At 39.7% G+C, this 18,909-nt stretch overlaps 1 protein-coding gene across 3 annotated transcripts; it reads left to right on the top strand.

Annotated features, from left to right (window-relative positions):
- Positions 1-1,090: 1,090 nt before the first annotated feature.
- HSPA4 (heat shock protein family A (Hsp70) member 4) lies at positions 1,091-18,728 on the top strand. 3 transcript variants are annotated; one of them, XM_074604442.1, is made up of 19 exons: positions 1,091-1,373; positions 4,266-4,323; positions 6,028-6,168; positions 6,879-7,001; positions 7,471-7,570; positions 7,973-8,106; positions 10,004-10,248; positions 10,652-10,728; positions 11,025-11,176; positions 12,173-12,279; positions 12,618-12,751; positions 13,221-13,402; positions 13,807-13,896; positions 14,388-14,540; positions 15,047-15,172; positions 16,162-16,269; positions 16,587-16,706; positions 17,107-17,268; positions 17,532-18,728. In XM_074604442.1, exons 1-19 carry the CDS (start codon positions 1,267-1,269, stop codon positions 17,736-17,738), a joined length of 2,526 nt encoding a protein of 841 aa, XP_074460543.1. In that variant the 5' UTR covers positions 1,091-1,266; the 3' UTR covers positions 17,739-18,728. The 3 variants fall into 3 exon arrangements, 2 of the variants coding, with proteins under 2 accessions (XP_074460543.1, XP_074460544.1); XR_012589547.1 differs by having other exon boundaries at positions 1,093-1,373; positions 16,587-16,764; XM_074604443.1 differs by having other exon boundaries at positions 1,093-1,373; positions 6,092-6,168.
- Positions 18,729-18,909: the final 181 nt, after the last annotated feature.

Genomic DNA, 18,909 nt, shown 5'->3' with positions numbered 1-18,909 from the left:
GGAAACAGACTGTTTGTAACACATTTTGTTGCCCTATTTTAGGCACGTTTTAGCTCAGAATTAAAAACATTCCCAAACATTCAGTTTCACAACATCCATGAATATAAGTGCCAGAATTAGGTTTGTGTTAGGATTAATCCAACAGGTCCATGTCCTTCTGCTGTTGGTGCCCCAGAGCTGGAGGCAGCACTGCAGGGGGGTCTCCCCAGAGCGGAGCAGAGGGGCAGAATCCCCCCCTCGCCCTGCTGCCCACGCTGCTGGGGATGCAGCCCAGGCTGCGGGGGGTTTCTGGGCTGTCAGCGCACATAGAATCACAGTCTTTTAGGTTGGAAAAGACCTTTAAGATCATCAAGTCCAACCATTAACCTAACATTGACAAAACCCCCACTAACCCATGTCCCTCAGCACCACGTCTGCCCTCCAGGGATGGTGCCTCAACCACTTCCCTGGGCTGCCTGTTCCAATCCTTGATAACCCTTTCCATGAAGAAACTTTTCCTAAACCTCCCCTGGTGCACCTTGAGGCTGTTTCCTCTTGTCCTGTCGCCTGTTCCGTGGGAGAAGAGACCGACCCCCCCTGGCTACACCCTCCTTTCAGGGAGTTGTAGAGAGCGAGAATGTCTCCCCTCAGCCCCCTTTTCTCCAGGCTGAACACCCCCAGCTCCCTCAGACGCTCCTCACAAGACTTGTGCCCCAGACCCCTCGCCAGCTCCGTTGCCCTTCTCTGGACACTTCCCTAGTCCTGCTGGCCACACTATTCCTGACACAAGCCGGGATAGGCTCATGTTGAGCTTCTCATCCAGCGACACCCCCCACGTCCCTCTCCCCAGGGCTGCTCTCCAGCCATTCCCCACCCACCCTGTATTTGTGCTGGGGGGTTGCCCCCCACCCGCCTGCAGCACCGTCCTCTTGGCCTTATCCTAACAGCACATAGAACTACTCAGGAGGTGCTTAGGTCGAAAGAAAAAGGGCTTTTTGGGAAAGAAAAGGACAATTGCGCGGGTGGGCGGAGCCCCCTGCTCCGCCCACCCGCGCAACGGGCGTGGTCTTGGATAGCCACGCCCCCATGCGTGCGCTCCCGCGCCTGCGCGGTCTCTCTCGGCGGTAGTCTCGCGAGAGTTGACCCCTTTCCCCTCAGCGGCGGCCCGACGGGATCTTTCGAGAAGTCCCCCCGCCCCGAGGAGGCAGCGCCCGCCGCCGCCGCGCATTTAAACGGGCCTGAGCCGCCGCTCCTCTGCCGCCTCAGCCACCTTCCCCCGCCTCAGCCATGTCGGTGGTGGGCATCGATTTGGGTTTCCAGAGCTGCTATGTGGCCGTGGCCCGCGCCGGCGGTATCGAGACCATCGCCAATGAGTACAGCGACCGCAGCACGCCGTGAGTGGGGCCTGAGGCGGGCCGGGCTGAGGGTAGAAGCGGGGCTGGGGAGGGCTGAGGGGAGAAGCGGGGCTGCGGCCTCCACCTGAAGGGAAGGTGTCCGCTGGGCCCCGTCCTGCCGTGGTGCGGGGGGGTAAGCGAGCCGGGTTCGGGAGAAGCGGGTTTCTTTAGTAAATGCTGAAAAGAAGAACAGGTATCATGCGGCCATCAAACGCGGAGAGATGTTCCGCGTGACCCGCTCTGCTCCTTTCCTTTTTCTATAGCGCGACCAGTTTGTCCTCCCTGAGGCAGGGCTTTGCTGTTATGATTAAAAGGATGGGGTGCGTGAATATAATAAAAACAACGCATCTCTCTCCGTGTTGGAAGTTACAAATCTTAATTTCCTATATACCTGTTTCCCCTAGTGCAACTGGACCGTGGAGGTGAATGCTGAGCTGGTGCTTAGCTCTGTGCGAGCTCCTTGGCCTGCCGTTGGGTCAAAGCTTAGAAAAGCTTCTTAGCAGCCTTCCTTTCAGTCTGTGTATTTCTTTGTTCAGCAAAAAAATTTGCACTTGTTTTGAGTATTGGGTCCTTTAAGCTCTCACTTGAAACTAGCCACCAGATTGATGAGTTATGAGGATGGGGAAATAGAATGTGAATAGACAGTACAGCATCAGACATCCCCTTTCCTGGGAAGGGGGACTAACAGTGCAATTTGCTGGTGAACTTGGTCTTGAAGCATGTTATGCTTTACAGTGGTTATAGTATATTCTAACTGAACTTATATAAATAAGCCTTCCAACACATTTCTGAAGAAGAGTGTGCATTGTTTATTTTTAATAAGAAACTTGCTAAGAAGGAGAGGGAGGACTGGGATAAAACTCTTCTAAGAATGAATTGCAAAATGGAAGGTGGAAAAAGAACTTCCAGTGCATCAGACCCAGAGGGGAACTGTTTGGAAAGCTGTCTTAAAAGTGTTTCTACAGCTTACTATATGTAGGATAGCTTTATTTTAAGAAGGTACTAAAATAAGTAGCGGTCTTGGTGAGTCAGATGCATTGTCTTGTGTTTTTTTTTTTCTTTCAGATCCCTCATACCTGTTTAAAAAGACCAGAACCATAAAATGACCTTGCTTCTCATTAGACAGTCCCTTAGTTCTGTTTGCCTGTTACTGTTTCTAAGCAATGAATACATGAAGAAAGAAATTTTAAATTTGGTATATGTGCTAGAGTAAGGACTAGTCTCTGAAGTATTCTCAGTAATACAGAGGTTTAAAGGTTAGATGTACTAGGAAAACATTTAATGTAAAGCATTTCAGAGTAGTCTTCTGATAGCTCTAGGCATCTGACCCTCAGGGAGTTGAGGTTCTGCTTTCATATATTTGAGATATGAAGACAAATCTAGCTCATTGAAGGAGATGAGCTATATAAAATATCTGACACAGTGCATCTTTCAGGAAATAATTCAGTTATTAAAGGCTAGAAGTGAAATTGAAAAAAAATAGTATAATGAAAATGGTAGAGTTTTTAACAAGACTTAATCTTGAAGTACTGTTCTGAGGGAATGCCAAAAACCAAATTTTCAGTGTAGAGGAAATATTCTGTCAGGGGATGTCTTCTGAAGAAGTGAGGGCAGGTGGGAGGGCAAAGGAGAAGTAATGCCTCCAGGTGTGTAAGGAAGTTCAAAGCTCTGCTTCAGTTGCTTCATAAGATCTCTGATGACCTCCACTGTGGTGGTTAAAATGCTATGAACTTCCTCACTTTTCGTTAACCAATCGCTTGAATAGTTATTTCAAATAATAACAGATTAATTCAGAAATGTTACTTCTGTTGCAGCATATGCTTTAGGGTGGGCCTTGTTTCATTTGTTAAGCTTATTAATAAATTGGAGGAAGATATAAAACCAATGCAATTATATCACTCTAGTCTTCAAGTCTGTTTTTGACAATTGCTGCTTGGAAGACCAGTTCTAAACCTCAGGCTGAGTTGGAATTTGTTTGTTGGCATAGTCCTGCTGTAAAGAAGTTTCTTGACCTGCTGCATAGAGAGCAGCTTAATTATGCTGTTAGTATATTGTGTGAATAGTAAATGTCTGACAACAGTAAATTGACTAATAGCAGGTTTTTTTCCCCTCTAAGTTTACCTCAATGGTATGAGGAACTTGGATTAGAAGGCTGGATCTAATTTTCTTAAGGCTTCTGTAGTTAAAATATGTAAATCAAGAGGATTAATAGGTCTAGGAATTTCTCTAAAAGGGAGGATTTTTTTATTCTGTATTTTTCAGAGCTCCAAGCTATCACAAAGTAGTTTATAGTGAAGTATGACTTTTCTTTCTGTAATCTACATTATTTCAGTGAGTACAGATGAAACCCATAAACACCAGTCTTTCTCTCAGATTTTGTCTTCCTGCTCATGAAGGGCTTGCTGTAAAACTGAAAAATTTAGTAAGCATTTGGTACAGATGTACCAGAATATGTACCATGATACAGGAATTATTCTCTTAATATCAAATTTACCTTGTGTATTTCTTCTGAACAATTGAATGTTTCCTGTATTATTAGCAAATGACTTATCTTTGAGTGGCTTAGATAGGCAGGTAATTATTGAGGTAAAGGGTGTCTACTGAGTTATTACCTAGATGTAAATCTTGAAATAGTATGAATAAGTTCGGGTTCAGTGCTGCTCTGCAGTGAGGAGTGTTACTGTTTTAATGTAATTTAGAGTGCCTGTTTCTTTCCAGAATTTACAGAACATTCCATGCATGTATTGTAGTGAGTGAGTAACTTGCTTAATGGACCAAATACTATTTAAAATATCTCTAATCTAGTTAATACTATCAACATTTTTAACAAAAAGATAGGCAGTGTAGTTCAACCAATCACTTACTAACTGGAAATCTTTCTTCTCCTTACAGGTCATGTATAGCCTTTGGACCCAAGAATCGCTCGATTGGTGCTGCAGCTAAAAGCCAGGTGAGCGTATAATTTGGGTAAAAGCAACTTTAGTAGTCAAACATCAGATTAGCAGAATGTGTTTTTTATCATTGAAGGTTACAAATGTCTCTAAGCTGGTGTCCATAACTGTAATGGACATGTCTCCATAACTGTAATGAACAGCTGAGCTTAATTCAGCTGTTCAGCATGTAATGCTGCTTTGTCATCTTGGATAGAAATCTAAAGGTTAATAGTTGTACATAATGAAATGTATAAAAAGGGAAAAAAAAAATCTTTGCCTCTTAAGGAATTCTTATAAATACTAATTTTTTTTTTAGGTTGCAAATGTAAATTCTCAAGCAGAGCAGTAGTGTTTCATCCTACCTTAGCTTGTTCCAGTTTGTGTGCATTATGACAGCTTTTAATTATGTGGTTACATTCTATAGAATTCCATTAAATGCATAATTTTGTGAAAGGGGACATAATTAAATGTAGATACATATAGCTTTCTTCCCTCTTTGTGGTTGAGTTACAACCTAAGTATCTGATTTAGGCATTCTTGCTCATACTTTGAGTTTCTGTTGGTGTAGGTAGGTAAATATGATTTAAGGACCAAGAAGAAGTTAAGCTGATTTGTCCTGCTTGTGACATTTAGGTCCTGCTGTATCATATCTTGTGTTGCTGTAAAACCCCTATAAAACATGACTCTTTTTTTGAAGTCCTCTACAGGAAGTGACTATTCAAACACTTGGTTTTTCTTAGCCTAAAATACCTAGAGATGTGTGAAGATTCATTATCTAGAATACAAAAATGACTGGACACAACCATGTTATTCAAGAACAGAAGAACTGTGCTAGAACTAAATACAGATGTTTTTTCTGCAATTGAGTGTCTGCTTAGCTTAAAGAAATTCATTGATACAGAGATCCAGTAGAGATGAGGTATGTCCTGCAGAAACTAAACTTACAGAAAATCAAAACCAGGTTACTTAGGAAATAGACACTTGACTGAAACTGAATCACAGGTAAATGTTGTATGGTACAGTGCTTGTCTGCGTTGTCAATTACTGTGTTTTTTCAGTATGTGTCTTGCTCTAATAGAAATGAAGGAATTAAACAAGTTTACTTGCACTACGTGAAAACAAGCTGTAATGATTTTTCACTTCTCCACTTGCACTGATATCTGCTGTTAATAAAAGACAATCTATCTTTTGTCAGTCAAATCAAGCTGACACTATCATCTTGGGGCCCTCCTGACTTTTTAAAGCTTCATGTCAAGGTCCTTGAGCTGTTTTGTGAGAATATCCTGTGTGTTGACTGTCACATGCATGTGATGAACCTGAACTGGAGTTTACATCAATATGCTTGTTATGTTTGCTAAATTACTGGCTGCAACGCAGTAGAAAGGTAGGGTGGTAGGAAACAGGTAAAAGGGAAAGACACTTTGCTAACTTTTTTAAATTGCCCTACACATACACTATGAAAGTTGAGTGCTATTTTAATCAATTTTTGGTAAAATCTCAGCTCAGTTTTCTAGCATACATTTTTATCTTAAATCTCAAATTCTTGTAGGTTACCTGAGCAATCAGAATGAAGTTGCTTACCTTCTAGCAACTGCCCTGGTACTATTAAGATACAAATGACAAATATTCTGGTGAGGGAAGCATGAGAACAAAACTCTTGTCTTCTGTTTGAAATGCAATGTTCCCCTGACACGTTGTATTAAAGATTTCTTTTCCTCTAGGTTATTTCAAATGCAAAGAATACAGTACAAAGTTTTAAAAGATTTCATGGTCGTGCATTCTCAGATCCCTTTGTTCAAGCTGAAAAAGCAAGCCTTGCGTATGAACTTGTCCAGCTGCCAACAGGCTCAACTGGCATCAAGGTAAGTCTGGCATATTTGAAGAAGAGCCAGAGGAGGAAACTGATAAAGTTTCCTTTTATCTCTTTATTTTGAATCTGCTTGCTGTAGTCTCTGTTCTCTTGTGAATGGAAAGCCTTAAACAGGGAATAAGAGATGGTCTCTCCAGGTGTTAGGTGAGACTGATTTTAACACAGTTATACAATTTCTCTGCCTTGCAAAGCCAGTCTCATACAAACTGTTAGCAGTGCTTTTTTTTTTTCCCCTTGACTCCATGTTAAATTTGTCAAGACAAGCTACTTGACCGGTGTACTTATGCTGTTCAGATACTGCAAGGGTCTTAAGATGTCAGCTTAGTACTTCAGGTGAAATGGTAAAAACTTCTCTTTCAACAATGGCTGAACTTCTGTTTTGGATTTTAGTAATAACTAATTAACTTATTCCAAAACAGTAGGGAGGAAGGCATCTGAGGCATTGTCTAGTGATTTGGATTAAAAAAAAATCTGTGTCCAGAGCAGCTTTGTGTATGTGAATTCTTAAATGTGCATTCCAGTGCTTATGTATTATCTTATTGCACTTGCTATGCACAAGCTAGGCCGTTGGAGAGAAGGTGGCATAGAGCTGCATTACTTAAGCTTGTTTTTTGTAAAGACTTTCTTGAATGTGTTCCTTACGTTTGTAGTGCATGTTTTTTACTGTAGTGTAATATATATGTACACAATTTTTATTTGAAGGCCATGTATATGGAAGAAGAAAGAAACTTTACTATTGAACAGGTGACAGGAATGCTTCTTACCAAATTAAAAGAGACTGCTGAGAATGCGCTTAAGAAGCCTGTAGTTGACTGTGTTGTTTCTGTAAGTATGTGATAATAAATAATTATGTATTTGGTTAGTATCATAAACTGAAGAGGTTGGTTGTAACAGCTTTAAATTGCCCATTAAACCTGAATATTCAGGTCTTTGTCTCTTGTATTTAAAACCAAACCTTACTCACATCTCTTCTCCAAAACTAGATTTGCTTCTGTAATGGTGAAATGTCTTAAATTGCTGCTAATTAGCAGCATAAATAATATTTGACACCTGTTTCTGGTTCTTTGCTCCTAAAATGAGTAGCTTGTGAGAGGGAATGGAAGAAGGTTTGCAAAAAGTAACTTTGTCTTCACGTGATGTTTTCTTTGCTTTCTCTATTGCAGCTGTCATGAGCACTAAATTTGAAGGATACCTCAGCTGTTCTCTATACCAAGTCCCTATATGCACTTGTTGTAACTGTTTACTAAAGATGGCTTTTCTAAATGTTAATATTAGCTGTCTGATCTTCTTGCAGGTTCCTTCTTTTTACACAGATGCAGAAAGGAGATCTGTGATGGATGCTACACAGATTGCTGGTCTCAACTGTCTGAGACTAATAAATGAAACAACCGCAGGTAATACCTTCCTTTCTCTTTCACCTAATATTGTAGTTTTATTAGGTAAAAGGGCTTTTAATCTGTCATTTGTCCATACCCTTTGGTATTACTGCTAGTTTTGTAAACTTAAAATAGATTAGTTGATCACAAAGTTTCTTAAGCTCTGTTCTGTTTTCCTTCACTGATTTACAGAGGCATAAAGAGACTTCTCGAATATTTTTGTTTTAATGCAGCTACTAGGAGGGACTAATGCTGTTTAGTGTTCTTCCATGTTTCTTTAGCATTGGGAATTTTCTTTAATGAGATAATCAATTTCTGTAGTTTGAAAAGTAAGATGAAATGCTGATGCTGTTTACTGATGTACCATTTATTAAGCAATTACAAAACTGAATGTTGTCTTTGACTCTTCTGTCTGTGTAGTTGCCCTTGCATATGGAATCTATAAGCAAGACCTGCCTGCCTTGGAAGAGAAGCCACGGAATGTTGTTTTTGTGGATATGGGGCATTCTGCATATCAAGTTTCTGTTTGTGCATTCAACAAAGGAAAACTGAAAGTAAACAATGTGTTATGCATCCATTTTAATCACCAGTAGTAATATTCATCATACATACATGGCCTGTGACAGGCAAGCTTGCCTGTCTTTATATAAGCACCTTCAGACAACTCAATTCATATTCTAAAAATTGTACTTTGTCTGGAGTTAAAAGTAGGGCAGGGAACTAGAGAGCTTTTGAGCGATATGTGGAGGAAGTAAACATGTCTTAATCAGCAGACTTTGGCAAAGAATAACAAACATGGATTAAATTACTTATTCAGAAATTATCATAGCTGACTGTATGCTGCTTTCAAAAAATAATCCAGTTCAGTCATGAGATCCAGCATTAAAACAGGAATTTCTAGAATGTTGTAAGTGACAATGTGTTTTTATTCTTTTACATGAGCACCACAGTGAATGGTAAAAAAAAAAATAATTCTTAATTACTTTAAGCTGCAAGTGGAAGTTAAGTTACAGTGTACTTCTAAGTGTAAGTTGCCGAAGCATTACTATTTTCCAGCAAATACTAACATTTCTTAGTTGGCTCTTTTACAATAACAGTCTGGATTTTTTTCAGTTCCAATAGCTTATTCGGCTTGAGAAACAGACACACATTTCAAAGTATGGGGTAGTGAAATGAAGAGAAGTCAAGAGTTCTGAAAGCATTAGTTTTGTTGTGAGGAAACGTAACCTACTTTGTGTTTCTCATATTTGTCTTTTAAACTTTGAAACCATACAATTATTGAAGGGATGCTTTTGAGTGTAGAATGGAGAGCTGGACAGCAAGGCAGTTAAAACAGTGTAGTGACCAAACCTAGTCTAATGTGTGTTGAGAATAATGTGATACTTTACTGATTTCTATTTAAAAAAAGTTCAAAATATATTTAAAAAGTAGAATCAGCTGAGGTGGATGGGCTACAGATGTTCTTTGCAGATAATTCCCTCATCAAAAATGAGCTCCTTTTTGCAGGAGTTAATAACATTTATTCTCTTCATGTTTTATTTTTAGCTTGGTGTAAGCATGTTCCACCCTTATGAGGCATCAAATATTAAACTGGGATATGATTCAAACTGACAGTGGCGAAGCAGAGCCTGGAAACTCTGATGGTCTGCTTACAGTACAAGTTACTGAACAGATTGTGTTGCTAAGCCTTGCTCTGCCTTCCTAAATTTCTTTTAAAAGTTGTCACCTCATTACAGGAGGGCTGCTGTGCCCAAGGCTGCTTTTTAGCATTTGAGATAGCAGATGTTTTTTTCTTCTCTGGGAGCTTGTAACTGCTGTATGTGTGCACTGCAATTTGTGTGAGAATTACTGGTCACAAAGACATCTAACTTGTGTAGCTGCCAGAATTTGGCCGTGGTCATGGTGGTTCTTTCTCTAATAGCACTTCGAACATACTGTATCAGCTACAAAAGCCATAGGATAATAATGGTTTAGACTTGGTAGGCTGAAAAAAAAAACAAAAAAAAACCAAAACCCCAAATATCTTAAGATGTGTATGACTATTACTGCAGTTACAATCCACATAAACTATCAGATGTTAGTGATGCAATTGCTACTTAGATTGCCCTGAAATATAGGAGAATAGCTTAATTATTGCCAGCAGTGTCCATGAAATCTGAAAGATGAGTATGAGACAAAGCTTTATTGTTTGGGATAGGTTAGACTTCTAGATGAGGCTTATCAAAAGAAACTCCTTACTGGTGATGGGAAGGGCAGAATAAAAATGAACTGTACTGGATTTTTTGTGTTGTGGCTGCACCAGTATCATTCTTCCTCTGTAGTAATGTTGTAATACTTGCTTTATCTTAGGACTATATTTGAAACAAGCAAATATGTTCACATTAACTGCTAATCAGTTTCAGTGAAGTAATGACAAATTGTACTATTACTGAAGAGTTGAATTTTTTTAAGGTTCTTGCTACATCATTTGATACAACACTTGGAGGCAGAAAGTTTGATGAGATGTTAGTTGAATACTTTTGTGAAGAATTCGGAAAGAAATACAAACTAGACATAAAGTCAAAGATTCGTGCGTTGTTGAGGCTGTACCAGGAATGTGAAAAACTGAAAAAATTGATGAGTGCTAATGCCTCTGATCTCCCGATGAACATAGAATGCTTCATGAATGACATAGATGTCTCTGGAACAATGAACAGGTAATGTTTACGCTTTTACAAAGGTAAGCTTTAGAGTGCCCTTCATTGAAGTTGCTTCAGTCAAGAAAGTAACTTAGCATAAAGTCCTAGTTCTTAGGACTGGAGGGAGGTGGCAAATGTAAGAACATGTGCAGGGGTGCTGCTCAACATCATAATGTTTAGAGACTGGTTGGTGGCCTTGAGTTACGAGGAAGGGCTGTGAATGTTGCAAGTGTGCCTAGACTACTAGAACCAGATTTGTTTGGGGGAATATGCAAAATAAGTATAAAACCAGGATTGGGGGAGAGAAAAACCTGCAGTACATAGTTAAAATGGCATTCTTACCATTTTGGTGTCCTGTTGTATTTGCAGAATTAACTTGCTTATGGAATACTAAAGCTTTATTTATGGCTTCTTCCAACAGAAGCAAATTTTTAGAGATGTGTGATGGACTCCTTGCAAGAGTAGAACCACCCCTTCGCAGTGTGCTGGAGCAAGCCAGTAAGTGTATGCACATTCTGTATTCTGCATACAGAAAAGAGATCCATAATACAAGCTTCCTTTGGGTGTTGACAGAAGTTGGACAAATGGATTTAGCATAGCTATCAATTTCTCGCTTAGCAGTTACAAGCTCTTTAAAACTTTCATACAAGCTAAGATCTAAAACTCTTATTACTTAGCGAACAAGCTCAAAATAATGGTTGGTTTAGTAAAACATTTAGTTTACAATGTTCACGCATATTCACGTAAAACAGCAACACTTAATTTATAAAAACTAATGCCTAACTCCTTTCTAGAGTTAAAGAAGGAGGATATTTATGCAGTAGAGATAGTTGGTGGTACCACAAGAATCCCTGCCGTAAAAGAGAAGATCAGTAAATTTTTTGGCAAAGAAGTCAGTACAACTTTGAATGCAGATGAGGCTGTGGCACGAGGTTGTGCTCTGCAGGTAAAAAGTGCTGTTTGTTTTACCGTGAGTATTTGTATTGAAATCCATAAATATTTGAGCCAGAGTTCACAGGTAATATAAAAGATACTTCACGTGTATCATAGAATGGATTCAAATAAGCTTCAGGAAAGCAGTTGGAAGAATGAGAACAGCAGCTTTAAGTGATTCCTTTGTGCTGTTAAAGCCAAATCAATGGATCGGTGTAGCTTGAAGCGAAATTTGTACTCTGCTTGTGCTATGGCTGGAACCTGGGAGTCTGTTAAAGCTCTTATGATGATGTCTTCTCCTCCAGGCTCCTTTGGGGGTCTAGGTTAAACAAGGGAAAATTTTTTTACAGCACTGCTGATAAACTTGTGTTACGGCAGTTGCTTAGCAACAAGGGTGGAAATGAAAGCTTAGATTCTTGCTAATGGAGATCTGTGTCCTGAACTGGAATTGGTCACTGTTGAATGGCTTAAGCAGTAGTAAATACTCTGTGGTTACTAGTGCTACCATCTTCTGTGTGCACCTTAATTCTGCTGTGATCATCTCATTTCTCTCCTCAAATACTTAACATGTGCTTAGAGCTCTGTTCCATCAGTGGTATGAATTAGGTGTTGGAATCCGCTTAAAAGTAGAGTTTTGTATTACAGTATGCAAAAAGACCCTTACTACTATGTCACTATAAAAAGTAATTTTAATTGATGCTTTCTGATTTCTTATGTTGCTACTGAAAACAACTCATTAGCCTAACCACAGCAAACCAAACACGATGGCTCTAAATGAGAATTTTTGTATTTCCATTTTCAGAGTGAACAGACTGGGTCAGCTTCCTGAAAAGGAAGGGTCCATAAGAGCTTCCAGTACTTATTATGCAGGTTCCAAGCCCATCAGTTTTAGTCCTCCCTTAACCTAGAGTAAATCTACATATTAAGCAGTGTAAATAGCTACTTGCTGAATAAATTACTGTTCGCCTGAAGTTTGACTGTTTGTAATATGACTCTTGTGCTCTTTCAGTGTGCTATTTTATCTCCGGCTTTCAAAGTGAGAGAATTTTCTATCACAGATTTGATACCATATCCTGTTTCTTTACGATGGAATTCACCAGCAGAGGAAGGGCTAAGGTAAAAAAAAGTCAATCTTTTTGCATGGTTACATACAATTTAAAACTACCTGATGACAATGAGAGTAAATAACACTTCAAGAATAGTGCCTATTTAAAAATTTAGATTTGATACTTTTTATTAAGTTAATGACAGTAGAAAACAAAACCGAGGATGGATGGCAGTTTAGCACTTCCTGCATGGCGCTTGGTCTTATTTTAACTTAACAGGTTAGACTCTTTTGTCACTTTTTTAAAAAGCTGTTCCTTAAGGTATAAGAGTATCTAGAAGAGTTTTGTTATCTTTATAAGACGCATTATCCCACATACTGAATAAATGCTCTGTGTTTTCTTTTACAGTGACTGTGAGGTCTTCCCCAAGAACCATCCTGCTCCATTTTCCAAGGTCCTCACATTCTACAGAAAGGAGCCTTTTACTCTTGAGGCATACTACAGCTCTCCCAAGGAGTTGCCTTACCCAGATCCTGCTATAGGTTAAGACCATTCTGTAACTTTAAGCTTTGTTAATAGTCTTGCACATGTTTCAGGACTTCTGTCTAATTAATGTAGTCTGGAAAGTGCAACTACTACAAATGCTGTAGGAATGGGTTTCCAAAGTCATGGATCCACAGTAAAATGAGTGGAGTAACATTAAGTTTGTGGGCAAATAGGCTCAATAACTAGCATCTTAATGTTGGAGCAAACCTGAAAGGGGCATACTCAGAATTGTGCGGTCTTTTACTAAAATACAAGATAACATCAGCTTTTACAGTGTGCCATGGAGAAGTTCTAGTAGCCATGTATCCTAGCTTTGCTGTGTGAAACACTGAATTGTTTGACTTGAGTAGCACTTGCGCATCGGAGTGCATTGCAGTGATCTGTTGTCAGCAACAGTCAGGTTTTACTTTACATTTGGCAATGAAGTTAATCAAATGGTGTGTTTTTCTCTCTGGGATTGTTTAGCTCACTTCTTGGTTCAGAAGGTCACGCCTCAAACAGATGGATCCAGTTCAAAAGTGAAGGTCAAAGTTAGAGTAAATATCCATGGTATCTTCAGTGTGTCAAGTGCATCTTTAGTGGAGGTTCATAAGTCAGATGAGAATGAAGAGCCTATGGAAACAGATCAGCATGTGAAAGAGGAAGAGGTAGGAAACTTCATTGCTCTTAGCTACTTAGAAAACTCATGAAGCACAATTGGCCAATTCTGGGAAGGTTCTAAGACTTGTGTAGGGATTCAGTAGACCTGTCCAGCAACTAAAATATGAAGATGTGATTAAGTACTAATTGAAGTATGTTACACCAGTGACAGATCTCTTGAAACCAGGACTGTGAGGTATAGATGAACTTTCTAATCATGGAGCTGTTGCTTGCCTAAGCAAAGACTAAAAGCTCTTATAATTTATACCTTGAGACTTTACTTGAGTTTTCATTCTGTTTCTTTTGCCTAAAGAGCATTAGGTATAAGTGAAGTGATCAGCTTAGGAACTGTAGCAATGATCTGGTTATGCATTGTTTAATATGTCAAATTGTATCTCTTCATGAATTTCAGAAAATGCAAGTAGACCAGGAAGAGCAACAAAAGACTGAAGAACACCAGCAGGCTCAACCTGAAAATAAGGCAGAGTCTGAAGAAATGGAGGTAACATGAACCTATTTTCTTACAGGGTACTTCGTGCCAGCATGTAGTGCATGAGCATATCTGCTGCCTTTTGTTATAGCTCTGGAAGCTAAACTTTTATTTGAATATATTGGTAGTCTGCATTGTGGTTAGAGCTTTAGGAGTACATAAATGGCATGGATAATTGCAGACCTGTCAAGTGATGTGGTACGGATAAAGTGGGTGAACTTTCCTGTTCTTGGAAGAAATAATAGTTTAGTTTTCAATAACTTAATACTAGAAAAGTCTTGTACTCTAAGAACCACCACCCCCATGAGTGTAGTCAGGGTGCCCAGTAAAGTTCACTTTTTTCAGCTTTTTAGCAGCTGAAGTGTCAGAATGACAGATAATATGTAGTTCTGATGTTGAGGTGTGCTAGCTCAATAGTACTCTTCCTATTGTAAGTCTTGAATACTCAGATCGAACGAACTAGTGATGCTGTCTTTGACTTTGAGTCTATTTCTTTAATGCAGACTTCTCAGGCTGACTCAAAAGACAAGAAAGTGGATCAGCCACCTCAAGCCAAGAAGGCTAAAGTAAAGACTACTACAGTGGACCTTCCCATTGAGAATCAGTTGGTGTGGCAGATAGGGAAGGACATGCTGAACTTATTCATCGAGAACGAGGTAAACTCTTACTCGTCCAAGCTAAATATTTCACTGGTCAATCTCCAGAAATTTTGCTGTTCATTGAATGTGGTTAAGGGTGATCAAGTAAAGGTGAAAAGGAAAAAACATGCAGTTTTTTCTGAGGTGAACAACAGTGTCCCATGGAGCCAAAATATATTATTCCTGTTAAGTGAATGCTGTAAATCTTACTGAAGAGGTGTTCTGCAGGAAAGCTAGTTCACAGAGTGAGTATTTCCAAAATGACCTGCAGTTATGAGGTACTGGATGGCTGCTACCATCAGGGTGAAGGTTCCTCAACTGCAGCAAGGTTCTTCTGTGCTGTATTGGATATCCCGGCAAAACTGAAATTAGTTTTTATTCATGTGCTGTGTTTAGGGCAGTTCTGTAAACCACAGTTATTTCAAAATCTTTAGTCAAACTTAAGTCTTTGCTCACAAGGTATCCTGACAATAAATGTTAAATGAGTAGGTTTCTAGCCAGCTAACTTGACAACTTGTTCACAGGGTAAAATGATAATGCAGGATAAGCTAGAGAAAGAGAGGAACGATGCCAAGAATGCAGTGGAAGAATATGTGTATGATATGAGAGACAAACTCTGCAGTATTTATGAGAAGTTTGTTAGTGAAGACGTAAGTATTGCTAGCTTGATTGTCTTTTAATGTGTTTTGTTAAAATGAACAGTTCTGTTTTAATAACCTTTAACATGTATCAGATACTATGTTTACTTAGACTATATTTTCAGACTTCAAATTTGGAGAAACAGCTTTTTACCTTTCTGGCTATGAAGATAACCTTCTAAATGTGGCCCAAGTACAAGCAGATGGTACCCAGGATATACTGTGTGTTCTCCAAAACAGTTGCAGTAATTAAGATGATATCAGAGCATGTGTGTTCAGACTGAAACAGACTAGGAGCACTTGCACAATCATTTTAAGGCAATCTGATCTATTTTGGTGCTCTGTCAATGTTTAGGAATAGTTTGAGTAAAAAGAAAGAACGAACAACCCTACCTAGGAACATAATGGGTGGGATTAGTCTGACTAAATGCGGGAAGCTGTATCTGAATAGGTTGCCTAAAATTCTCTTTGATATTATTAATTAGCTTTTCCTGGTGTACTAAAGGAGCTTGGTGTGTAATTAATAAAATTGTGACTTAGATGACTATATTAGTCAGATGAATCACTCTGAACTCTTGGCTAGACCTCCGTTTATTATAATGGGAGCCTTGCTAGCAAGGTGTCTGCAGAGCTAAAACTGGGACAAGCCAAGTGAGATTCATGGTACCTTTGCTAAAGACAAGTTCCACTCTGTTCTCAGACTTGCTTGTGTAGTGATGATGTAAATGTGAAGGGGGAAAAAAACAGGTGGGGGGAAATATGCTTTTATGTGATAGTATTGATCTGAACAGTGGATGTCACTTCCTTAGTCCTGCTCTCCACCACAAAGCCATGCTGAAGAATACTTTGTTGCTTATTCTTAACTAAAATAGGATAAAGAGTTTCAGACAGTTCTTTACATTCTAAAAACATAACCCTTCCAGAAATGTTCCAAGTACCACTTAATACCATCTGCCACCTAATAGAATTCTCACCTACCTGTTTTGTATGGATTGCTTCAGGATCGAAATAGCTTCACGCTGAAGCTGGAAGATACAGAAAACTGGCTTTATGAAGATGGTGAAGACCAACCCAAACAAATTTACATTGATAAATTGACAGAATTGAAGGTAAGTGGTTCTTACATTCCCATTGGAATTGGCTGAATCTAGAGAACTTTGTTCATGTGGGGAGCTGTCTTGGGTCTGCTGATCCAGAGATTGGCACTGATGCAAACTAAGTAGTTTGTCTTATTAAGTGTATGAGGAGCAGATCTCCAGTAGATCCGTAAGAATATGGAAGTGAGGGAGATTCAGTCACTCCTGTAAGTGGAGGGAAGAGTAAAAGTTCCATAAGGGGTTCAGAAATGCTGATGTACCCTGCCAAATCTTGCAGGATCATATTATGACATGGCATGGGTTTTGATACCTATTGTACTTTGTTTCAGGCTCTGGGTCAGCCTATCCAGGCAAGGTTTCAAGAATCGGAGGAAAGACCAAAAGCATTTGAGGACTTAGGGAAGCAGATTCAACAGTACATGAAAACTGTTCATGCATTCAAAGCAAAGGTATTTCCATCCTTCTGGCAAATGCAAGGAAGTGGTACAAATCTTCTCTGAATTTTAAGTAAGCTCCTTCAAACAAAAAGCTGGGGCAGCCTCCTGGGTAGCTTCTGGGTTCTTGATAATTACTGTATTTTCAGAAGTGGATGTTGGCTTGAAAATTTAACAGTCTCTTTTAATCAGGTGTTGATTTCCTCAGGGAGGGGAAAATGCCAGCAGCAGTAGAGCTTCAGTTCTCTGGTTACAGAGCTGTGGGGGATCAGCTTAACTGCTCTGCTAATTAGAACAGCCTTTGGGCTAAATGGTCTTTCTAGTGTTTTGAAGCTCAAAGCTTGAAGAAATAAGCATTCAATTTAGATGTTAAAGACAAATATTTTACATGCTACTACTAAGTTGTCTGTTGCAGGATGAACAGTATGACCATCTAGATGAAGCTGATGTAGCAAAAGTGGAGAAGAGTGCGAATGAAGCTATGGAGTGGATGAACAATAAACTTAATCTTCAAAACAAGAGAAGTCTTACTTTGGATCCAGTTATAAAAGCTAAAGAGATACAAGCTAAAACTAAAGTAAGTCTCTTACTTGGCTGAATTTCTGTGAATCTTTCTGTCGTCTTGGTCTATATGTTTGTGCCCAGAGGAAAATTCTGAGGTGAGAAATCTCTACTAGCAGGACAGTGACTGGGTATTAATCTGTTCAACATGTATTGGGGGACATCAGCTGTCAACTCAAACACCCAGCTGGTGCTATCAAAATTTAATTTGAGCAGCATTATCTACCAACTGTTGGTAGATAGAAATATCTCTAACAGTGTTTTACTTCTGTTTTCTAGGAATTGACAAGTATTTGTAATCCTATAGTCACAAAACCAAAACCCAAAGTTGAACTCCCAAAGGAGGAGCAGAAACCAGCTGAACCTAATGGACCAGTAGAAGGTGGGGGAGAAGCCACCACTGGGTCCCAGGCTGCTGAGCAGAGTGGGGCTGGTGCTGCCCCCACTGCCACTGAGAAGAAGCTTCCTGAAATGGACATTGACTGAATTTCAGCACTTGTTTATATTATTGCGAATTACAATAAAGCTTTAAGTTGTCAACTTTGTATGTTCTGGATACAACTGAAGCAAGTCAATACCACAGCACTCTTAACTCTTGGAGAGGTTTGGTCAGTGCATCGAGTCAGAACACTTAGGTAGCTAACTATTCAAATAAACAGTATTTCTTGCCATTAGGATTGTATTTAGAAGTTCTGGTATTCTTTCTAGACCTACAGAAACAGCCCTAAGCTGGTTCTCCATTTTTAATGTCCACCGTGAGTCAATCTTGCTTTAAAGTAGCGAGACGGCAACATCTGAAGTCAAACTTGGCATGCTGTTTGCTTTCCCTTGTGGTTTAGAGCAACAGTGTCTGTATAAAGTGCCCATTAAGGCCAGGACTGCAGGAATATATAACTGGGACAGGGGGTGCTTCTTCTAGACCCTGAAGCATAGTCTTTCAGTTGCTCATCTTAGTCCACCTCTCCTACTAATCTAGATTTACTTTGGTTTGCACTTGAGCAGTTCACCGTTAACACAAGGTCATTCACTTACCTGATGGGTAGAGCAGCAGCTGTCCCCTCCCGTGGCTCAGGCTGTGCATGAGAGCGTGCTCCTGGCCAATGTCCCATCTCATTCGACCATGTAAACTCTGTCTCTAGCTAAATTAGCTGCTTGTAGAAAGAATGAGTATTTGTATTTCGGCTGCCTATGCTCATAGTCGATTCTGACTTGTTCCTAACTTTTTCTGAAGGGGGTATGCTTGCTTCCACGAGGCCTTCATTTGGAATGCTTAGGGTTTTGTTTTGTGTTTTTTTCCCCAGGAAAAAAAAATACATGACTAATTTGGCATTTTTTTTCTATGAGCTTTATACAATGATGTGCTTCTAGTACTGATTGTCATTAAACTTGCAAACATTAATTTGTATGTGTTACAATCCAAAGCTGAAACACCCGTTCGGATATTGCAAGACAATAAATGCACTGGATTCTACTGGATGAGCTTCTCCCGCTGTTGATTGCGATGGCGGTGGGGCAGGCCTGAGGGGGGGCCGTCCGATCCGGGGGCGGGAATGCTTCAATGCTTTTCTTGCTGGCACGGGTGGAGTTGTGTGAAACCCCCGTTAATGAAGCAGCGCTAATAAACACCCGCTGATAGGGCTGCTGAGGGAAGGGCGGA

The sequence above is a fragment of the Larus michahellis genome, chromosome 11 (genome assembly GCF_964199755.1).
Source record: "Larus michahellis chromosome 11, bLarMic1.1, whole genome shotgun sequence".
In the NCBI taxonomy this organism is placed as follows: Eukaryota; Metazoa; Chordata; class Aves; order Charadriiformes; family Laridae; genus Larus; species Larus michahellis.
Note: the sequence above shows the minus strand (reverse complement) of the source record. Positions and strands in the feature narration are given on the sequence as shown.